Genomic DNA, 17,610 nt, shown 5'->3' with positions numbered 1-17,610 from the left:
TAATTGTAACTTCGGTGCCGCAACCATTCTGGACTCACCAACAAAAAGATCCTCCCTCCTACGGGGTACTTTAAGTTATTTTGTGAACCATGCTGTGATGTCAGTAAGCCTACATACAACACAGAAGAAATCCGGTTTCCTATATATAAGATGTAGTATAGATTTAAAACTGTATTTACATTGTATTAAAATTTGCCCTTTCTTCATTTATTTAGCTACAGACAGAGGGGCATAACTCGAGCCACTTTCGTAACAAGTATTTTCGTACTTATTCTGATAAACATTAAGAACACAATCTTTAAACTTTTTTGTTTACGTAGACTATTAACCTAACGATTAACACGAAACAGGATGCATTCCTTAAAACCTTGCATTATTCCCTTAATAATTGTGACCTAACGTTGCGTCCTGTAAGTAATTACACTTGAAGTTGTAGAAATATATGGAATTAAAGAGTGGTTAGCTCTCTTGCTTCGTATTTGGCAATTCCTGGGTTCAAATCTCGACGCGGAGACCGTTTATCTTCATTGAGGTTTTTTTGTAATTTTCCTCATTCTTCCTCAAATTAGGCCACGACGGCATTAATTAACTACAATTTATTAGTCACTAATTATCCTGTCATTTCGACGCTAATAGTCTGATTTACAGACAGCGTCAATAAATAAACCATATAATAAATTTGTGAGATTTTAGGTTCTCACTGCGGTGAAGATGACTGTTATTCTTCTGGGTTGTGCTGTCGCATGGACTTGTGGGTGAATATCAGCGTTTCGGATAAACATGTCTTGAGCCCCGAAGGTGGATGTTATCCGAAACGCTGATATCCACCGACGACTCAAAGTTCACAGACAATTTCCTCTTCTTACGTCTCTTACGATATTTAAAACACCGAACCAGTTTATGGATTGATAACACTATATTCGGGATATAACCGGTTCGAATCTCGGTCGGGTTACCAGAGTACTTGAGTTCCCTCAGTATTTCCAGGCAAACGCCGATATATGAACGCCTCCATCCTACTCTTTACACCCAAGTCATAATAATTTTCACACTTCATTGGATGAAACAGCTCCAGTAATTATCTCAGGACTTCAACAGTGCTGGATGAATGCTTCTAAATGTTTTGTATAGTCCAGCTTGTTACTGTGTTTTGACCTTGATTAGCGGCATTGAGGTCTTTTGATATATGTGTATTACGTTTTATAGTCACTAGGTTATAGCATGAAATGTGACTGCAGTACGTTTAATACAGGATCTGACTCTAATTGCTTCGAGAAGTAGTCGTGGAAAATTTCAGCCAATTCTCAGGAGTAGTTTTAATTTAATTCTTATAAAAGTGGTTCTCAACTGGTGGTTTGCGAATCGCTGTTAACTTGCTCCTTGAAGAAGGATTTTTCTTGAGAAGCTACTAAATAGTATAGTCTCGTAATTGGCCAAGACATTCCTAGATTTTTATGAAACGCGAAGGTTTACACTAGATCCCACCACCGGTCGCTTTTCTCAGCTGCATGAATTGAGTTCACATTTTCACACCAAATCGATTTCGAATCTGTTTTAATATTATTATGTGCAACTTTTAAAAGTTTTCAGTACGTCTAAGGTACCGTAGTGATGTATTCATTTTACAGTAACTTAAAAAGAATCTATTTTTTCTTGAGATTTTTTTCCGTTTTTAGTGTGCTTTTAAAAACTGAAATTAACCGAGTAGCTCAGTGACTTACTGTGGTCTGGACTAGCGGGGTTTGACTTTCGGCCGTGGCAAGAATGTTTCTCATTGTCACAACGGCTCCACCAGTACTGGGGCCCACCCATTCACCCAAAAAATATATGACTGTAACATTTCCATTTTAGTGCCACAGCAAGATGATAACATTTGCATCAATTATAAATATATTTAGACGTACTTGTCTTATAAATATGAGTCTGACAGGGGAAAGCGCGTACCTAAACATATGGACGGTTCTTTTCGATTAGCCGGGAACTATTTACTGAAATGCCATGTTACTTTATTAAACATGCTACTAAATTATGCCTATTATTACTATTAGATTCACAGTAAGTCACAAGTGAGTGTTCATAAGTATAACCCTACATAGTTGTTGATTTGGCATGCTTCATTAAGCTGTTTGTTTTTCACAGCGACATTTGCTGTTAAGCACTGACGTCATCAACATGCCGTGTATCCTGATGTGAGATTTCTTCATACAGTGTGACGCGGGCCGCACAAGACAATGGCGGGCCACGAGTTGACACCTCCGTTTCTAGCGTTTACCCCTTGCATGCAGACAACACGCATACGAGAAATGTGTAGTTGGCTGCTCACTTTTTCTCCCTACGACGCCACCTCCACCGTATGCGGGAATCGATCAGCGAGTGGCCACTGACCATTATTAATGACGGAGTTTTGGTGAGGATTACAAGTTATGAGGCTCTTAATTATGAAAATTTCTCTATTATCCTATTATTTCCTTCATCTTTGGTCCGAAATCAGACCAAAAACGTAGAATAAACCTTAACCTAATTCAATCGAAACTAACTACATGGAATAGAGGGTCCTTGTTGAGAATCGAGACTCGACTAGGCAAGAAATTACTCAGCTTGTATGCTAACCGAAGGCTAATTACCGTATCCACCACAAGTGTTGTATGCCACATGAATCCAGACATCACCCTCCCACCCTATTTCCTTGTGATCCATTTTAATATTATCATTTCATCTGCAAATTCTTAGAGACCTGTCTTCCCTTAGTCTCTGCACCCAGAAATGTTTACGCATTTCTCACCTTCCCCTTGCACGTTGAACGCCTCGACCATCTCATGTTTCTTGATTAGATCATTCTAATATTTGGTGCAGAGCGTAAGGACGTTTCCTCGTACCAGATGGAACTACTTTGCTGAGACGGCTGTCGTCTAAAATTAGCCGGTTAGGCTTACTTCACTGTGAGACCTGTCTCGATTAGCGTTTGTTTGTTTGTTACTTTGTCACTACTCACTCTTCACGCGGGCTTTAAATATTTTTTTCATATTTGAATCAACAAACAATCGGAGGTTTTTTTACGCAGGTTCTGGAAAACATAGGTTTAAGTTTTAACCACTATAATTTAGACTCTGGTTAGTTGTTAATAGTGGTGGTCGGGTGATCTGATGTGAAGACTGCTTGATGTTAAGCTACCATTGCGTTGCGTGAACATGGCTGGCGTCGCCTTGGGGCTCCAGCCTCTGACTCAGTGGAACAGAAGCGTCACAGCTGGCTGCCTTCCTTGAGGTCCACATAATTATCACAAGTGCGAATAACTTCAGTTTTAATTTTAAGTTGTTCCTACATCTAAACTCTATGATATTTGTTAAAAATATTCGGACCATAATGGGTACAATAAGAAGGTCACACTGTTAGCGAAATGGTATTTCCGTTGTTTTTCTGTTGTCAGAAGCAACGTCAAACAAAACAAATAAAGTGCAACTCCTGTTGTTGTTATTATTATAATTATTATTGTTTTCCTCAAAGTTCGTTTTTGAATAGTTGAGCACAAACTTCTGTTTTACAGTTAATATTATTTTCAGAAGCTTATACAAAAGGCACTGTAAATTTTGGCAGACTTTCGTCTTTGAACTGTATGTATAAAAGCCTGTAAATGTCAACCTAGGTATTTTTTAAAATAGGCTTTTGCATTAAAAGAATAAAACATTATTTATCTTGAGCTTGGTGAAACTCATTTGTCAAATTCTTATGACGTCCTTTGGGTTTTCAAAGCATTTTCACTTTGAATGTTTTACCAAGGGCAATTCCCATCTTTAATTCAATCTCCAGAATTGTTGTTAGCATCCCCAAAAAGAATACGTCTTCATACGATCGTTTGTTATTGCAACTAAATATTGACTAATGTAGGACTGGTGTTCGAATAACTTTATTAAACTTAACATCAATAAAATGAGTATGCCTATCTTCTCTCTCATGAGTAAAATAAATATAGTAAGTTATAATATACTCTTTGTAATTCATCTTTATCACAAACCGTGTATATAAAAAACTTAGCTGTGTTCTGGGGTCCATTCACTTTCCTATCCAGTGTATACAGCGCCTCTTTCACTGATGGTGAAACTGATCATTCAACCTCCGACTTGTGATGAGGTTAAGAATCCATGTACTTATACATCCACGCCCCTGTGCCCCTCTGTGACGTGATATGTAAGCAATTCACACTCGTTATGTGTGTGGAAGAAGATTTCATGAGTTATCCCGCTCATTGACTGCATAGCCCACTGGCTGGACGACCGATGTTCAGTTCCCGACAGGGCAGGGCATTTCTCTTTGTCACGACGTACATACTGGCTTTGGGATCAACCCAGCCTCGTATCAAATGCGTATGGAACACAGCTTACCACTCATCACCTTCTGGTGCATGGTGTGGTGTTTAGGAAAGCCCCCAAAACAACTTTACCTGTCTTTTTGTACGAAGTTTTCAGACTACAAGATGGACAGGTCCTCAATGACCGATGCAAACTTCCGATGTGGTTCTGTTGTTGGTACAGTTAATGGCAGAGGAGATATTGCTCGGATGCTTGGTAATTGACTCTTGTAGGTGTGAAAGGTACACAGAGATTCTCAAAGGGGAAGACAGTGTATGTACATTTAGGGCTTAATGAAAGAATGGATTATATATCTCATTCCTTTAAAAGTTCGTCTATCCTGAGCTAATTACAAGGGATATAATTATGTTGTTTTATTTTCGTAAGGCCGTTACTGAACCCACTGAAAATGTGACAAATAAAATACTGAAAACGGCAAAAAGTCGTAAATATGTTAATTAATTAAACCCAGATTTAATTCCGAAAATATTAGTTTGATTTCAGTCCAGAATCTTATGTTTTTCTCCCTCTGTGCTATCTAAAATTCTGGAGATTAAAATACATATAATTTTAATTCTTTCCGTTTGTACGGTTGTCAACATTAAAGTAATGTATAGATGAAGCATCTTTCAAAATAGGATGCTGAGAATATTTTGATCTCATAGAAGTTAACAAGAAATGGAGCAAATGCATATTGAAGAGTTTTGCAATTTGTATTCTTTACCTAATAATGATTGATGAAAATTCTTTATGTGGCACTCTGTTTCAACTACAGATGTTATTTGGCATCAAATGAGACGGGCAGACTGTGACTGATAAATCGGCAAGGATTTGGAAGGAGACGGTCGTGATCTGTTTGAAGATGCAAGAGCATTTCAGCTTATAGTGCAAGTTCAATAGGGTTACGACAAGCGATCAGCCAGTGCAGTATCACGTTGTTAACACTTACACAAGATTCTCAGTGCATATCTTTGAAATGTCTTGCAATGACTTTACATATCTCAGCGAGTTCATACGACTGCAAACGTTTAATGGGTAGATTTCCAATAGATGTAAGAAATGAACTCATCATTTAATGAGATGTAAATCTTTCGATCGAAGAATTAAACATTTACAAAATACCAGTGTACATATTGAGACTGTGTTGAGGAAACAGCCAAGAACATAAACGTCTTTGATTTCATAGAGGTTGTTCTGTTGAAATTTAACAACCTGAAAGTACTTAGTAAATTTTAATGCTATGCGGACTGTAGGTATCATTCCATCAGTTCCATCAGGGAGCGGGTGATTCGTGTTACAGAACTTACTGAAATCGAGAAGCCAAAATAATTTGTAAGCGTTATACGAGATGTTGGATAGAACCTTGTTCCATGAACCTCAGAACGTGTTGTCTCACGGTAAGGGTATACGTACATGCAGAGAGTGAGACAGAATGTGTACTGTGGCATAAAATCAATGTTTTGTGGTTGACTGTGGGTCAGCGAAGTCTCAGTCTGGTTTGAAGAGGAAGCCTTCAACTCTACTGCAGCTTAGCATGGTCTTGAAAAAGGTTGTGACATTGTACTGTCCAGCAAATAGGCGCGTTCGGCACATATACATATACAAAACTCCACTTACGTGAAATTTAACTTCTTACGAAACTGAATAATTAGCCTATAATTGCCATGAACTCTTCCCTTATAGTAAATAAGCATTAAATATTTGTTGATACTTATGCAGATTGGCGAGGAATAAACATATTTTTAACGAATAAACAACCAGTAGTAAGTCTTCAGTTTTCGCTGTTATAACACGTACTAAAAATAATTAATTTCCAGACTACAAGTTGTTTCGCATAGGCTTCAAAGTCGTATAGTCATAGAAGATGCTAAATCGACTAAATAAAACAAGTTTGATTCCAATGCAGTCTGACTAAGTAGAGAATTGCTCTGATTTTGTAATATCGATCTTTCACTGAAATAAATGAAGTGGTTTTTTTCCCCCGTGTGGATAGACCTACTGTGGTAAGACAACACCAATAAAATCTTACGTAAAGTGGTCATTAAAATTTAAATAGCCCGAATGCCTTTCGTTAAATTCTCTGTTATCAAATATATTTGTTGATAAATCCGCACTCGAGTTGTTCCATGCGAATCGAAGATTCTATTTTGATAGGCGTTCGCTTGGTAGAGAAACGACGAAGAAAGTAGAAATGTCAATTACCACGACATGTATTTTACATACGTATTCTGTCAGTTGTATTATTTTCCTTCAAGATTAGTAGCGACGGTTGGGATCTAACTCAGGGCCAATCGAATTCGAGGCTAATATGGCTGTTGTTTGACCAACAGAAATAAAACAGGCGGACACAAACTAGGTGGTCTCCAAGCCAAGATTTCAACCTGATATCTCCCAAATGTGAAGAAAGAATGCTAACCACTCAGCTTCTTCGTTTGGTACCTTCTTCCTGTGTGCAGCTGTACGATGCTAAGGACTGGATAGCCGGGGTTCGGTTCCTGGTAGGGCAGGAATTTTCTCTTCGCACCGAACCAGACAGGATCTGGGATTCATCTAGTCTTCTGACTAATGGGTACTGGGGACTGTTTCTCTGAGGATAAAGCGGCCAGGGCGTGAATCTGACCATTACTTGAATTTAATGGTTAAGAAAGCGTGTAGCTGTACATTCACTGTCCGTATGTCTTTATGGCATTGCGCTTAATTAAGTGCTAGGGACAACTTTATCTTTTACATAACCTACCAGAAGAGTCATATTAAGGGAATGCCATAATTAGCTTCACAACGTCTAGGTCTGTGAGTGCTTCTTTCCTTAATATTCTTTGCGGGGCTAAGCCGAGGGTGGCAATGAGCGCTGATACAAAGCTTTGATCGTAAAATCTGAAGGGAAGAGGCCACTTGGAAGAACTAGGCGTAGGTGGAAGCATAATATCAAAGACATCCTAAGGAAATAGAGTGGGATAATGTGGACTGGATTCATCTGGTTCATGATAGGGTTCAGTGGTGGGCTTTTTTGAACACGGAATGAACTTTGTGGTTTCATAAAAGACGATGAATTTCTTGACTGCTGAGCAAATATTAGCTCTTAGGGAGTCTACTCCCTGCACTTAACCACAACTTGGAGACATATCTTCAGACATTCTTAACTCTGGTCCTAGGTGGACATGAGAGATCAGCTTCACGCTCCGACCGCTTTACCCCTTGAGAAGGAGTCTTCTATTACCATTGAATGAAAGACTGGGTGAAATGTATAATGTCGGGTTTCTAGGCACTGCCTTTAAAGGAATGGGTTATTTATAACCTCCTTATTCTTTAGATTTCGCTAAAGGCTGTACTATTGCTATGGGTTTCGGTTCAAAACAATTGCTTCTGACACATTTGCTTAGATGTCTGGAAACATTAACCTTTTAAAGACTAATAGTAAGTATATTTACCACCTGATTCAACAGTCAGTAACGCCACATTTTGTATTTACTGGTTATGTATGAATCGCTCTTTAAACAGGGAACATATTTTAGACAGCGCCGCAACCAGTTTATATTTGAAACGGTAAAGAGATGCTTTCTTTGCGGTACGGACTAAAGTCTTAGATATGGTTTGGACGAGCTTTCGGCTTCAGGCGATTAATTGAACGGGGGATTGGCCCATTGTAAGACATCTAGTTACACGGGACAACATAATGCGGACGCACATTTATATCCAGAGTGGAGTTCGAACTCGTGATATTCAGTTTTCGAGGCCCCCCCGAGAACCATACGCACTTCAGACTCCACTTTAGAATGGGTTTTCATTATTTTTACTTAAAAATTACTTTCAATTAATATAATACTTTGGTAATAGGAAATTTATGTGTGGATAAGATATGTTGAATAAAACAATAGTATTATTTTTAACATAAAACTTTGCAAACATCAATTTATGTGTGAGATAAAATGTTTATTGTCACTGAGAACGAGGTCCGTTACGTGTTTGTTGACAACATGAAAGCTGGAAGCATCTTTACGACCGCCATTTATCAACAGGTGGATCCTTCCATACGGAACATCGCTTTGAACTTTGACCGAATGTGATCCATCCTAGTGCACACATGAAACGCCTGGCTGAATAAACCTGATCTACCTTCCCTTGTTGCTTATATAAGTCATGAAAATGACACACCTCAGCTGTTTTATGCAGAATAAAAAGCCTGATGTGTTAATCAAATGAGATCGATTTTAAAAAAGTGAAAGTGTTTACCGGGTTTTTGCAAATATTTTTACTGTTTTCAATTTTTAACGATCCACTTATTTTTGCAGGAAAGTACCTTCAAACGGTGGGTTATATGAAAACTCGTAATATAATTTAGTTTTTAAGTATCGATTGTATTAGTTTATTGTTTAAGAAATTTAAGTGAATTTAATGAATATGAAACATGAAGTGTTAACGAACTTTGTGGCTTTTTCACCTACTGCCGAGGAGTTTCTCGGAATATGTAACCCATAACTTTCTTAAAAATCTGATAATTACCAATTTAACTTTTAAGAAATTGACGTATATGTAATTTGAATGTTGATCACCGTATTCACGAAACCATGCCATACTTTATTTTGGTCTAGTTGAGACCAGTTCACTATTTCAAACACTATTTCTCCAAATTCCTTGCTAATTTTTTCTTAAATCTATGCATAGATCTTGCACACAGTTTCTGTCCTCGACATTTTTCTACCAAGATCTTGTGTGTATTTATTGTTTCCCCCATACATATAACATGCCCCATTCATCTCAGGTTTCTTTATTTAATCCTGCTATCGATATTAGAGGAAAACTACAAATTATGAAGTTTAAATTTTATGATTTTTCTTCGGACATTTTCTGCTCTATCTGTCGTCTAGGTCTGCACCATAGAATGTAAAATTAATATTAGCCCATGTGAAATATCTATATTCCTGTCACCTATACGTTGTTGTCAAAGTAATTAATCTAAGATCAATGACCAGTTTCATGGTGATTAGGTTGGTAACTAGGTATTTATAAGAACACTTGGGAACTTTACATCTCCGCATTAAAAGATTGAATATAGCCTAATTATTCAAATAATATCTGAGGCAATTTAAAATTAAATTTTTGTTGTAGGAGTCCAGGTTAAATACCAGGACACTCCTTGTTGAATGTATGATTGACAAAAGTGTCACTGATACAGGTTTCTCTCCGAGTACTTCGGATTGCCTCGTCCAGTCGTCGTTTTACTATTACAACATAATGATCTACTACAGTCCGGACAACATCAAAATATATCATGATTCTTTCATTCTTTCCATTTTATCACATTCCACGCTACGTAAACTTACTTTCCAGTTCATACAGCGTCATTGAATAAACTAATGATGTTACCTTCCGATATTTTGGTGATACGTAAATCTATTCATGTAGAGAAGCTGGTCTCTTACATCGTTCGTCCTCAGTTTGCGGATGGAGGAGACGCCTTCAGATACGGAGGAAAATTGAAAATATATTGAATATGCAGTCGCGCAGAACCAAAATTGATGGTCCTTCAGCTTGCATGTTGGGGGGGGGGGGGGGGGAGCTACACATCAGAAACTAATATTTCAGTTAGTGCATCGGAATTGGAGATCTGTTGTGAACACGGTAATTAATGACGGGGTTCCATAAATGGTGAATTTATTATAATAATTTTATTTTTTTATTGTGTAAAGACGGTGAATAAAATTATTATATTGAAGAACACAAGCATGACGCAATTAAGATATAAATAAAAAAAAAAGATATATATAAAAAAAAGGTGAATTTATTGTTTAGTTAGTAAAAACATCGTATATTTTAGTAATATCTTCTGTTGCTTTGTTGTAACTGAGTAAAATACAGAACCTCATGTTAACGCAGATAGTCGAATAAAATGAAAAATTCTTATATATAACTTCATCCAGCATAATTATTTTTGAAAAGCTGATATTCGCTCAGCTGGTTAAGAAATAACATTTCTTCTACGTAACCTAAAGTTATTACCTTATTCACAACAATCCTCTACTGTCCCATGTTTTGAATCACACGAATTTGTGGGAAATTTGAGGTTCTCACGGCGGCGAAGATGTTCTGGGTTGTGTAGATGCATAGGTTTTGTTTCGGAGAAAAATTACTGTTTCTGTTTTCAGGAAGGAGACTGTTTCTCTGAAATGTTGGTATCTGCCTTCTACCTGCAAGTCAAAACGGCGTCACAGTTCGGAAGAACAACATCGTCACATGAATCGTGTCCTTCCCTTCACATTTTCGTACCAGAATTTTGTATACACATCTTATATCCGCATGCGTGGTCTGTCATTCCTGATTCACAAACTTTTGTCTCCAACAAAATCAAATATATTGCTGAAAAAGCTTCTTTTCTGTATTGCATATTATTACGCCATATTCTTCTTGATTTGTTCACCCTAATAATACTTCATGAGTGGTACAAATTATAAATCTCCTTACTGTGCCGTCTTCTGTAGTCATAGCAGAGTTATGAATCTAAATCTACGGAAATATAAAACGTTTCTGCAGTGTTTTAGAAAATGTTTACAGCCTTCCTCTATGAAAGAACATCTGTCTATTATCAGCAGGGTTTACGTTATCTTGTAATTTGATTGTCTGTTTTATCTATGGATTACAGTTATCTTCTTGGTTTTGTGGTTTACCATCGAGCGACTCCAACACTAAACGTATTGTTCACCATTTTGTGGGCTCACTTTATAATAAAATATTTTCTAGTGATATCATAGAATGCCAGAGACGGTTTATGAAATGTTGTATAATTCAAGCTACATAAAACTATCTGGAATATGCACAATTCGCAAGATGATTTTATGCTTGAATTATCAGTAAGGAAAACTGTGCTTCATTTCAAACACTCTTTTCCTTCCACCATTAGTACCACCATAATCATTGTTAGTTGTAAACTAATGGTTCTTTTAAAGTTGGTCACAGTGATTGATTTGTTATACCACACTTATGCTAGACATTGCCGATTGTGTAAAGTATATTTAATTTTTGGTTAGTAGCAGCGTTAATAATTGAATCCAAAACCACTTGAATGAGAAAATTGTGTAAGAACCTTTGAGCGTAATATAAAGACTAACACAAAGATACAATAATGTCTATCAGTACCTATATTTGTAACCTATTCCTTATAGGAGTTAGAACCATGTCTTGAAATCGTTCATTTTACAAAAAACTCATGCACTAGGCAGTGTCCAGCATAACATTAACACCCTGACTGATGAAGCACGTTCCGTCCATATACGATTAGCCTTCAGACAACTTTTTACTCATAGAAGTTTAATGTGGGTTCTCCGGTTGGCCATGCTATTCCTTTTACCATTAGATCTGTCGTTTACTTTATGAGCAGTTTCCTGTGATACCATTCACCTCCAGTAACTGATAAGTCTACTCTGTTATTGTCATCATTATCATCGTCCTCCTCTTCTTCAGAGTATTGGTGTTATATTCTATTTTTATCAGTACGGACAATTTAAAATTCAATATGAACCTTATCTGGGTTGGAAAGGATTACCAAGACACATTGGTGTTCTAAGGCAACACGAGGTTGGTGAGACTAAAATAGTGGCATCGAGAGGTGGGTGGATTGGTGGGTGGGAATGGCGATAATTACCTGACTCCCCGAGATGTTGGCAGGTTCCTCCGGACACTCGGAAGTAGCACGTGATGGGGCCGGCTGTTGCCGGGATGACATGGCGCCTCACAACTAAACCATGGTACCACCACTTCTACCGCCACACCATAACGACACTTATACTTCAGATGTGGACAGCATTCCAAGACGATCTTACTTACAATCAGCTCCTGGTAGCACTTAAAAAAAAACTGAACCAAAAACACCACTAAAATTCACCACTAATCACACTTTCACCACCCAACAGGCAGGAGGTTGCGTGGAGTAGGTCGTACTGACCCAGCCCAGGTCAACCCAGGTCAGCCCCCGCCGAGGCCTTCTGACAGCTCCGATGCGGGTCCAGACACACGTAGAGATGTCACAAGCTGTATCTTCTGTAATAATATATCTATTTCCCTTTTATAAAGACCTGATTGGTACAAACTATGCACCGCAGATCCTGTATAGTACAGTACGCAATATTGACAGGGTAAGAACGCAACCCGAAACACCTGGAACTTCGTTAGTTTTCGGATATATTCGGTTTGGTCCGACCCCCCACCTCGATGACACCAGTCGAGACTATCGATCGAACTGTAGTACATGGAGAGAGATAGTTTGCCGGGCGGGGAATCCTCTTGTTCGCTCCCGTTTTGGGGTCACGGCAACCTACCTGTATTACGTCATAAGCGGGCAAGGGGGTTCGAACTACGTCCCCGAATTTAAATTTTAATGTGGTTTAAAATTTATGAGATCAGAAGCAGACAGGCAGAATGGCAGATTGTCTTGTCTTCTGCAGTGCAAAATGTGAAACCAAGAACTGTTCTCACAGAATCCAGCTCACAAGGTCTTAAGAGTGACACTGTGGGTCTTAAAATCGATTTGACACTCACTTATAATTTGTAACAGGTTATTCGGCGAGAGATTGATGGTTCAGCAAGACAGACACACTCGCTGTAGGAGCAGCAGTACATAAAAATACGAGTTATTTTCAAAAGTGACATAAAATAAGACGAACAGAACATTGATCTTTTTTGTATGTATAGTTTGACAAAATTAATAACTTTTATTTATTAATAACATTGTCCAGAATAAGGCTGAACCTATGTAAAATTATAACACAGTTACTTTATAGAGAGCATAAAAAACAATATTGAAACGTTATTGTTAAAAAATTATAGGATTACATATTTATTAATGAAATACCCCCCAAATACTCTACTTTCAAATATAATTGAGTTAGTCTTTCTCCAATTTCTGTTAAATGTCTGCCTTAACATGAGAAAACCAACCAATATTTCGAATACTGTGTTCGAATTAATTATTAATAATGTATTCTAGATTATCTGCAAGTATCTATGTCTAGTCAGTACAAATAATTGATCGGTAAGAATGTGCAAAACAATTCTGAACTACAGAATTCTGGCGAGAGTTTTCTCCGAAGTCACTATAGAATTCTTCCAGACAGCCTCACTCGGCCTCCGGGTAAAAATAACTGCCAATCCCTGTCTTAGGTTCACATACTAAGCCTCATCTGTCTAGGATTGCTCATCACAGTAACCTTTCACCTCTGCATGCTCTTCACCTTGATTTCATATGAGATGGGCCGGATCCCAGGCACAAATTACGAAGTTAATTATCAAACTTTGTATTACATGAAATATGCATCATGCAAGTTGCTTCAGAATGAACGTCCAAAGGTACCATTAGTTTGATTACACATAAATTATCTGAATATATGATGATGATTTCTTGTATATACTTACTAGTTTACGTGCCGAGTAAAGATGTGATTTAGGCTAATCGCCATATGAAAGTTAACAAATTCTCCCCCAAAACACATAAAAATATTCATTGATGTTGAAGGGATCACGAGAATTTGTGTAGCAAGTATAGCTTTAGACTTGTAATCAGGAGGTTCCCGGTTTGAAATTTTGCCTGTACAAGACGATCTAGACTGAAAATTTAAGCGAATACGAGGTTTTGCTTGAAATGGGTCACGACAGATTCATTTAAAATGTTTACGTCTTTACCACGCTTTAATATTATACTATACAAACGCGTTCTGAACCTTGGCGTTTCTGGAAACTTTATTACCAGCATTTTAGACCTTTGTCGACGTTTGGCATGACGACTTAGACGAGGAGTCAGCCAACCTGTCGCAAGGCTTTTCTGAGTACACACGGCGATACAACACAAAACGATGAGGTTACACATCCGTACCTGGAGTTGAATTCGAACCCATGACCCACCCTTGAAACCCATTCTACTCTATACTTGAAAGACAATGAGATATGGACTGAACTAGCTAAGGAGAGAGTCGAAAAACGGACTTTTAGAAACATTGTGATCAAAGTTTGGGCTTTCAAAAAGCAGGAATGTCTTGATTGGTTAATAAAAAGAAGCTGATTAATAAAAGTTAATTAGCAAGGAGAGTTAGTTCAGGGACAGTTGTATTTCTATCAGCGGCCTGAACATTAAAGCAGACCCTTAACAACATTTACAGTGTTTTGACATAGTGAATTTAAGTACTTTACTTATTCCTACTGAGCTGGGATAGCTCAGTCAGTATAGTGACTAGCTACGGGCTGGACGACCGGGGTTCGATCCCCGACGGGGGCAGAGGATTTTTCCTCTAGCCTCTGCGTCCAGACCGGCTCTGGGGCCCACCCAGCCTCCTCTACAATGGGTACCGGAGTCCTTTCCTGGGGGTAAAGCCGGCCGGGGCGTGATGCTGACCACTCACCCCCATCTAGTGCCGAGGTCAAGGAAGAGAGGAGCTATACCTCCGCTCACCCCAAATGCCTACATGGCGTATAGTGGGACAAATTTTACTTTACTTTTACTTATTCCTACTACCCCTTAAGTTGCTTTGGAGCCGGGAGTATCTCGGTATATCGGCAAGACTGCGGTATGGACGACCGAGATTTGGTTCCCGGCAAGGGCAGGCTTTTCTTTACATCACTGCACCCGGTGACCAGACAAATGCGCACACGAAAATTGCGCACAGAAAGACGCTCACTGTCGTAAATGCTCACACGAAAATTACCCATACGGAAAAATGCTCACACTGACGAATGCCCATATTCACAATACTATAAAGTAATCAGCCGCGTTAACCGGTTACCGTAGTAAACCGACGTTTCGGGAACATATTCAATAAAATTTCCTCGAGCAATCAGCCGCGTTAACTGGTTATCGTAGTAAACCGACGTTTCGGGAACATATTCAATAAAATTTCCTCGGGCAATCAACTGGTTACCGTAGTAAACCGACGTTTCGGAAACGAATTCAATAAAATCTTCTCGGGCAATCAGCCGCGTCAACTTTTTACCGTAGTAAACAGACGTTTCGGGAATAAATTCAATAAAATCACCGGCAATCATCCGCGTTAACCGGTTTACTACGGTTACTAATTAACGCGGCTGATTGCCCACATCGGCTCTGGAACCCGCATATCTTCCAGTACAATTTTTACAGAAGGCTTTTTCTGCTGGGATTGTTTGGCGGAGGCGTTGGCATTCACCTCAAATTTGTGGAGCCCATACCTCCACTCCACCATGCATCTTAATGGAGTGGAGTTTAATTTACGTACTAGGAACAACTTTGCCTACCCCCTTGTTTTCTTTGAAGGCATCCATGTGCTTCAAAAGCCATGAATGCGATCAATATCAACCGAAATCGATACGTATCATAACCGTAGCCTGGGAGTAGACATTTGTGCTTACTTCCTGACCTCTTTCATTAACGGTTTGAAGCCGAAGCTCGGCTAAGTAATATTTAATAAGATAGTTCATACCGCAAGGGAAACAGCACTTCACCGTCAGTCTATCTGATTGTCCTGAAGACTGAGGCCTCTTTTCTGTCCACAACTTTCTTTCTATTCCTTTGCAGTTTTCAGGATAAGCTGTTTGAGAGGATCATGTTAGGAATGGCTGAAGCAGAATATTGGCAGCTCGACCTGGTTCACAGAATCTCAACGTTCTTTTACAAAGTGACTTTGGGGGGGGGGGGGGGGGAGACTGCTGCGTGGATGTAAAATGAGAAAAGGAAGAAAATTTCTCGTCATAGTGTAGAGAAAGTGTAGGAAGAAAATCCAATCTAAATTTAATTTACAGGCATTTAGAGTAACTGTTGTTTAATCTTTGGCGTGAAGAATGGGTATAGAAACTTGATGGAACTTTACTTCAAATATAGCTCATGCAGACTCATAAAATTACTGTAGTTATTACAAAATCCCTTATTTTAGTTATTTTATTTTTTATGTTGTGTTGCAAAACAGTAGCGATGTTTTTCATTAGTGTATCTTATTCGGATGTCCCTACATCTATTCTCGGCCCTGATGTCGGCATTCACAACTGATTCTTGTGACTTTTCTCAGTCCTTCAATAGAATAGTAACCTTACAGTACACCACTACTGCCACCTTGTACTATTTTGGAAAATGTGAGGTTAAACAGCCCGGGAAAGTAACATAATAACAGGTAGATGTGGCCTCCCCATTATGCTCCAATTTAGCCCTGATTTACATTTTTAACGGAGATAGCCGTGTTGTCTGTGAGTGTGTGTGACCCTTCTTTCAACTATTGAACCAATTGAATGATGGGTATGAACGTAATGTCACTGGAGGATTTGTTCAAGTTTCCATTTATTACAACCGCTAATAAAATCATGGCGGACTCACAAACTTTTGATGTGGTAACTACACTCAAGAGCTCTGAAATGATGTAACATGGACGGTGATATGATATTAATTTTTTTCTTAAATTTACTTCTTGACAGTCGCGAACTCTTTAAGGACTGTGTTTGAACATCGAAGAATTTCCCGCTATGGCGACATTTCATTTGTTGCACCGACTAACCGCTCTGATGATGGAGGCAGCAAACACCTCTGAAACCTCTGTAAACAAGATTACATGGTACAACAATCAAAAGGCAGTCTTCTCGCCGTCTTGAGAACCTGAAATCTCGCGTTGTAAGGATTGCTGGAAGGACTAAGAAGATACCATGGGTTGCAGCGCGTCATTCGATAATACGTCGCAACCTTCGTGAGATTGAAGCCTTTGCAATTCGCCAATAATAATGTAACGAACAAAATGGAAGTCACCGGTCTATGATATTAAATTAATAATTGGGTAACGTGATTGCCAGGGGCGAGAGGGGACCGAGATACAGATGGGGGATAATATTAAAATGGACACAAGAACGGTGCAGTAACAGACTTGTGAACAAAGTAAATGAACCTTGGGGATAAATATAAGACGGGGAAATTATTGACCATTTGGGTGACTATAAGCTTCTCAAAAAGAACTCTGCCTATGACAGACAATATAATGTTTTCCTACTGTTGAGCTGTGGTGAGAGTAAAAACTTCCCGTGCACAAACCAGAGAGTAAAGTGGGGCAAAATCTAATGCTTCTGACTATAAACCAGGTCAGTGGGTGCCCGGTTTGAGTCACGGATGTGACACCGACAAACGTGGCTGAAATTTTTCGTAAAGTTGCTTCGGTCTTCTAAATCGAAGAGTCTTGAACAGTGACATAACTCTTTGACTATTTTGTAAGGTTTTACACGACGTTAAAACTCTACGGAAGATATATATTGCCCTATTTCTCTTGTTAAATGGATC

At 38.6% G+C, this 17,610-nt stretch overlaps 2 protein-coding genes across 8 annotated transcripts in view; one reads left to right on the top strand and one right to left on the bottom strand.

Moving 5' to 3' along the window:
* Ca-beta (Calcium channel protein beta subunit) overlaps positions 1-12,464 on the bottom strand; it is a 212,447-nt gene extending 199,983 nt beyond the window's left edge. For both annotated transcript variants that reach the window (XM_022079374.2, XM_087352437.1), the window contains exon 1: positions 11,983-12,464. In XM_022079374.2, the coding sequence (XP_021935066.2) occupies positions 11,983-12,063 (81 nt within the window). In that variant the 5' untranslated portion in view covers positions 12,064-12,464. The remainder of the gene's footprint in view (positions 1-11,982) is intronic.
* Positions 1-17,610, top strand: part of LOC110837360 (BTB/POZ-zinc finger protein abrupt) — a 273,544-nt gene that overhangs the window by 202,554 nt on the left and 53,380 nt on the right. The window lies entirely within an intron of this gene.

The sequence above is a fragment of the Zootermopsis nevadensis genome, unplaced genomic scaffold (assembly GCF_977971745.1).
Source record: "Zootermopsis nevadensis isolate Lab colony 2312 unplaced genomic scaffold, Znev_1.0 Znev_ptg000021l, whole genome shotgun sequence".
NCBI classification, from domain to species: Eukaryota; Metazoa; Arthropoda; class Insecta; order Blattodea; family Termopsidae; genus Zootermopsis; species Zootermopsis nevadensis.
Note: the sequence above shows the minus strand (reverse complement) of the source record. Positions and strands in the feature narration are given on the sequence as shown.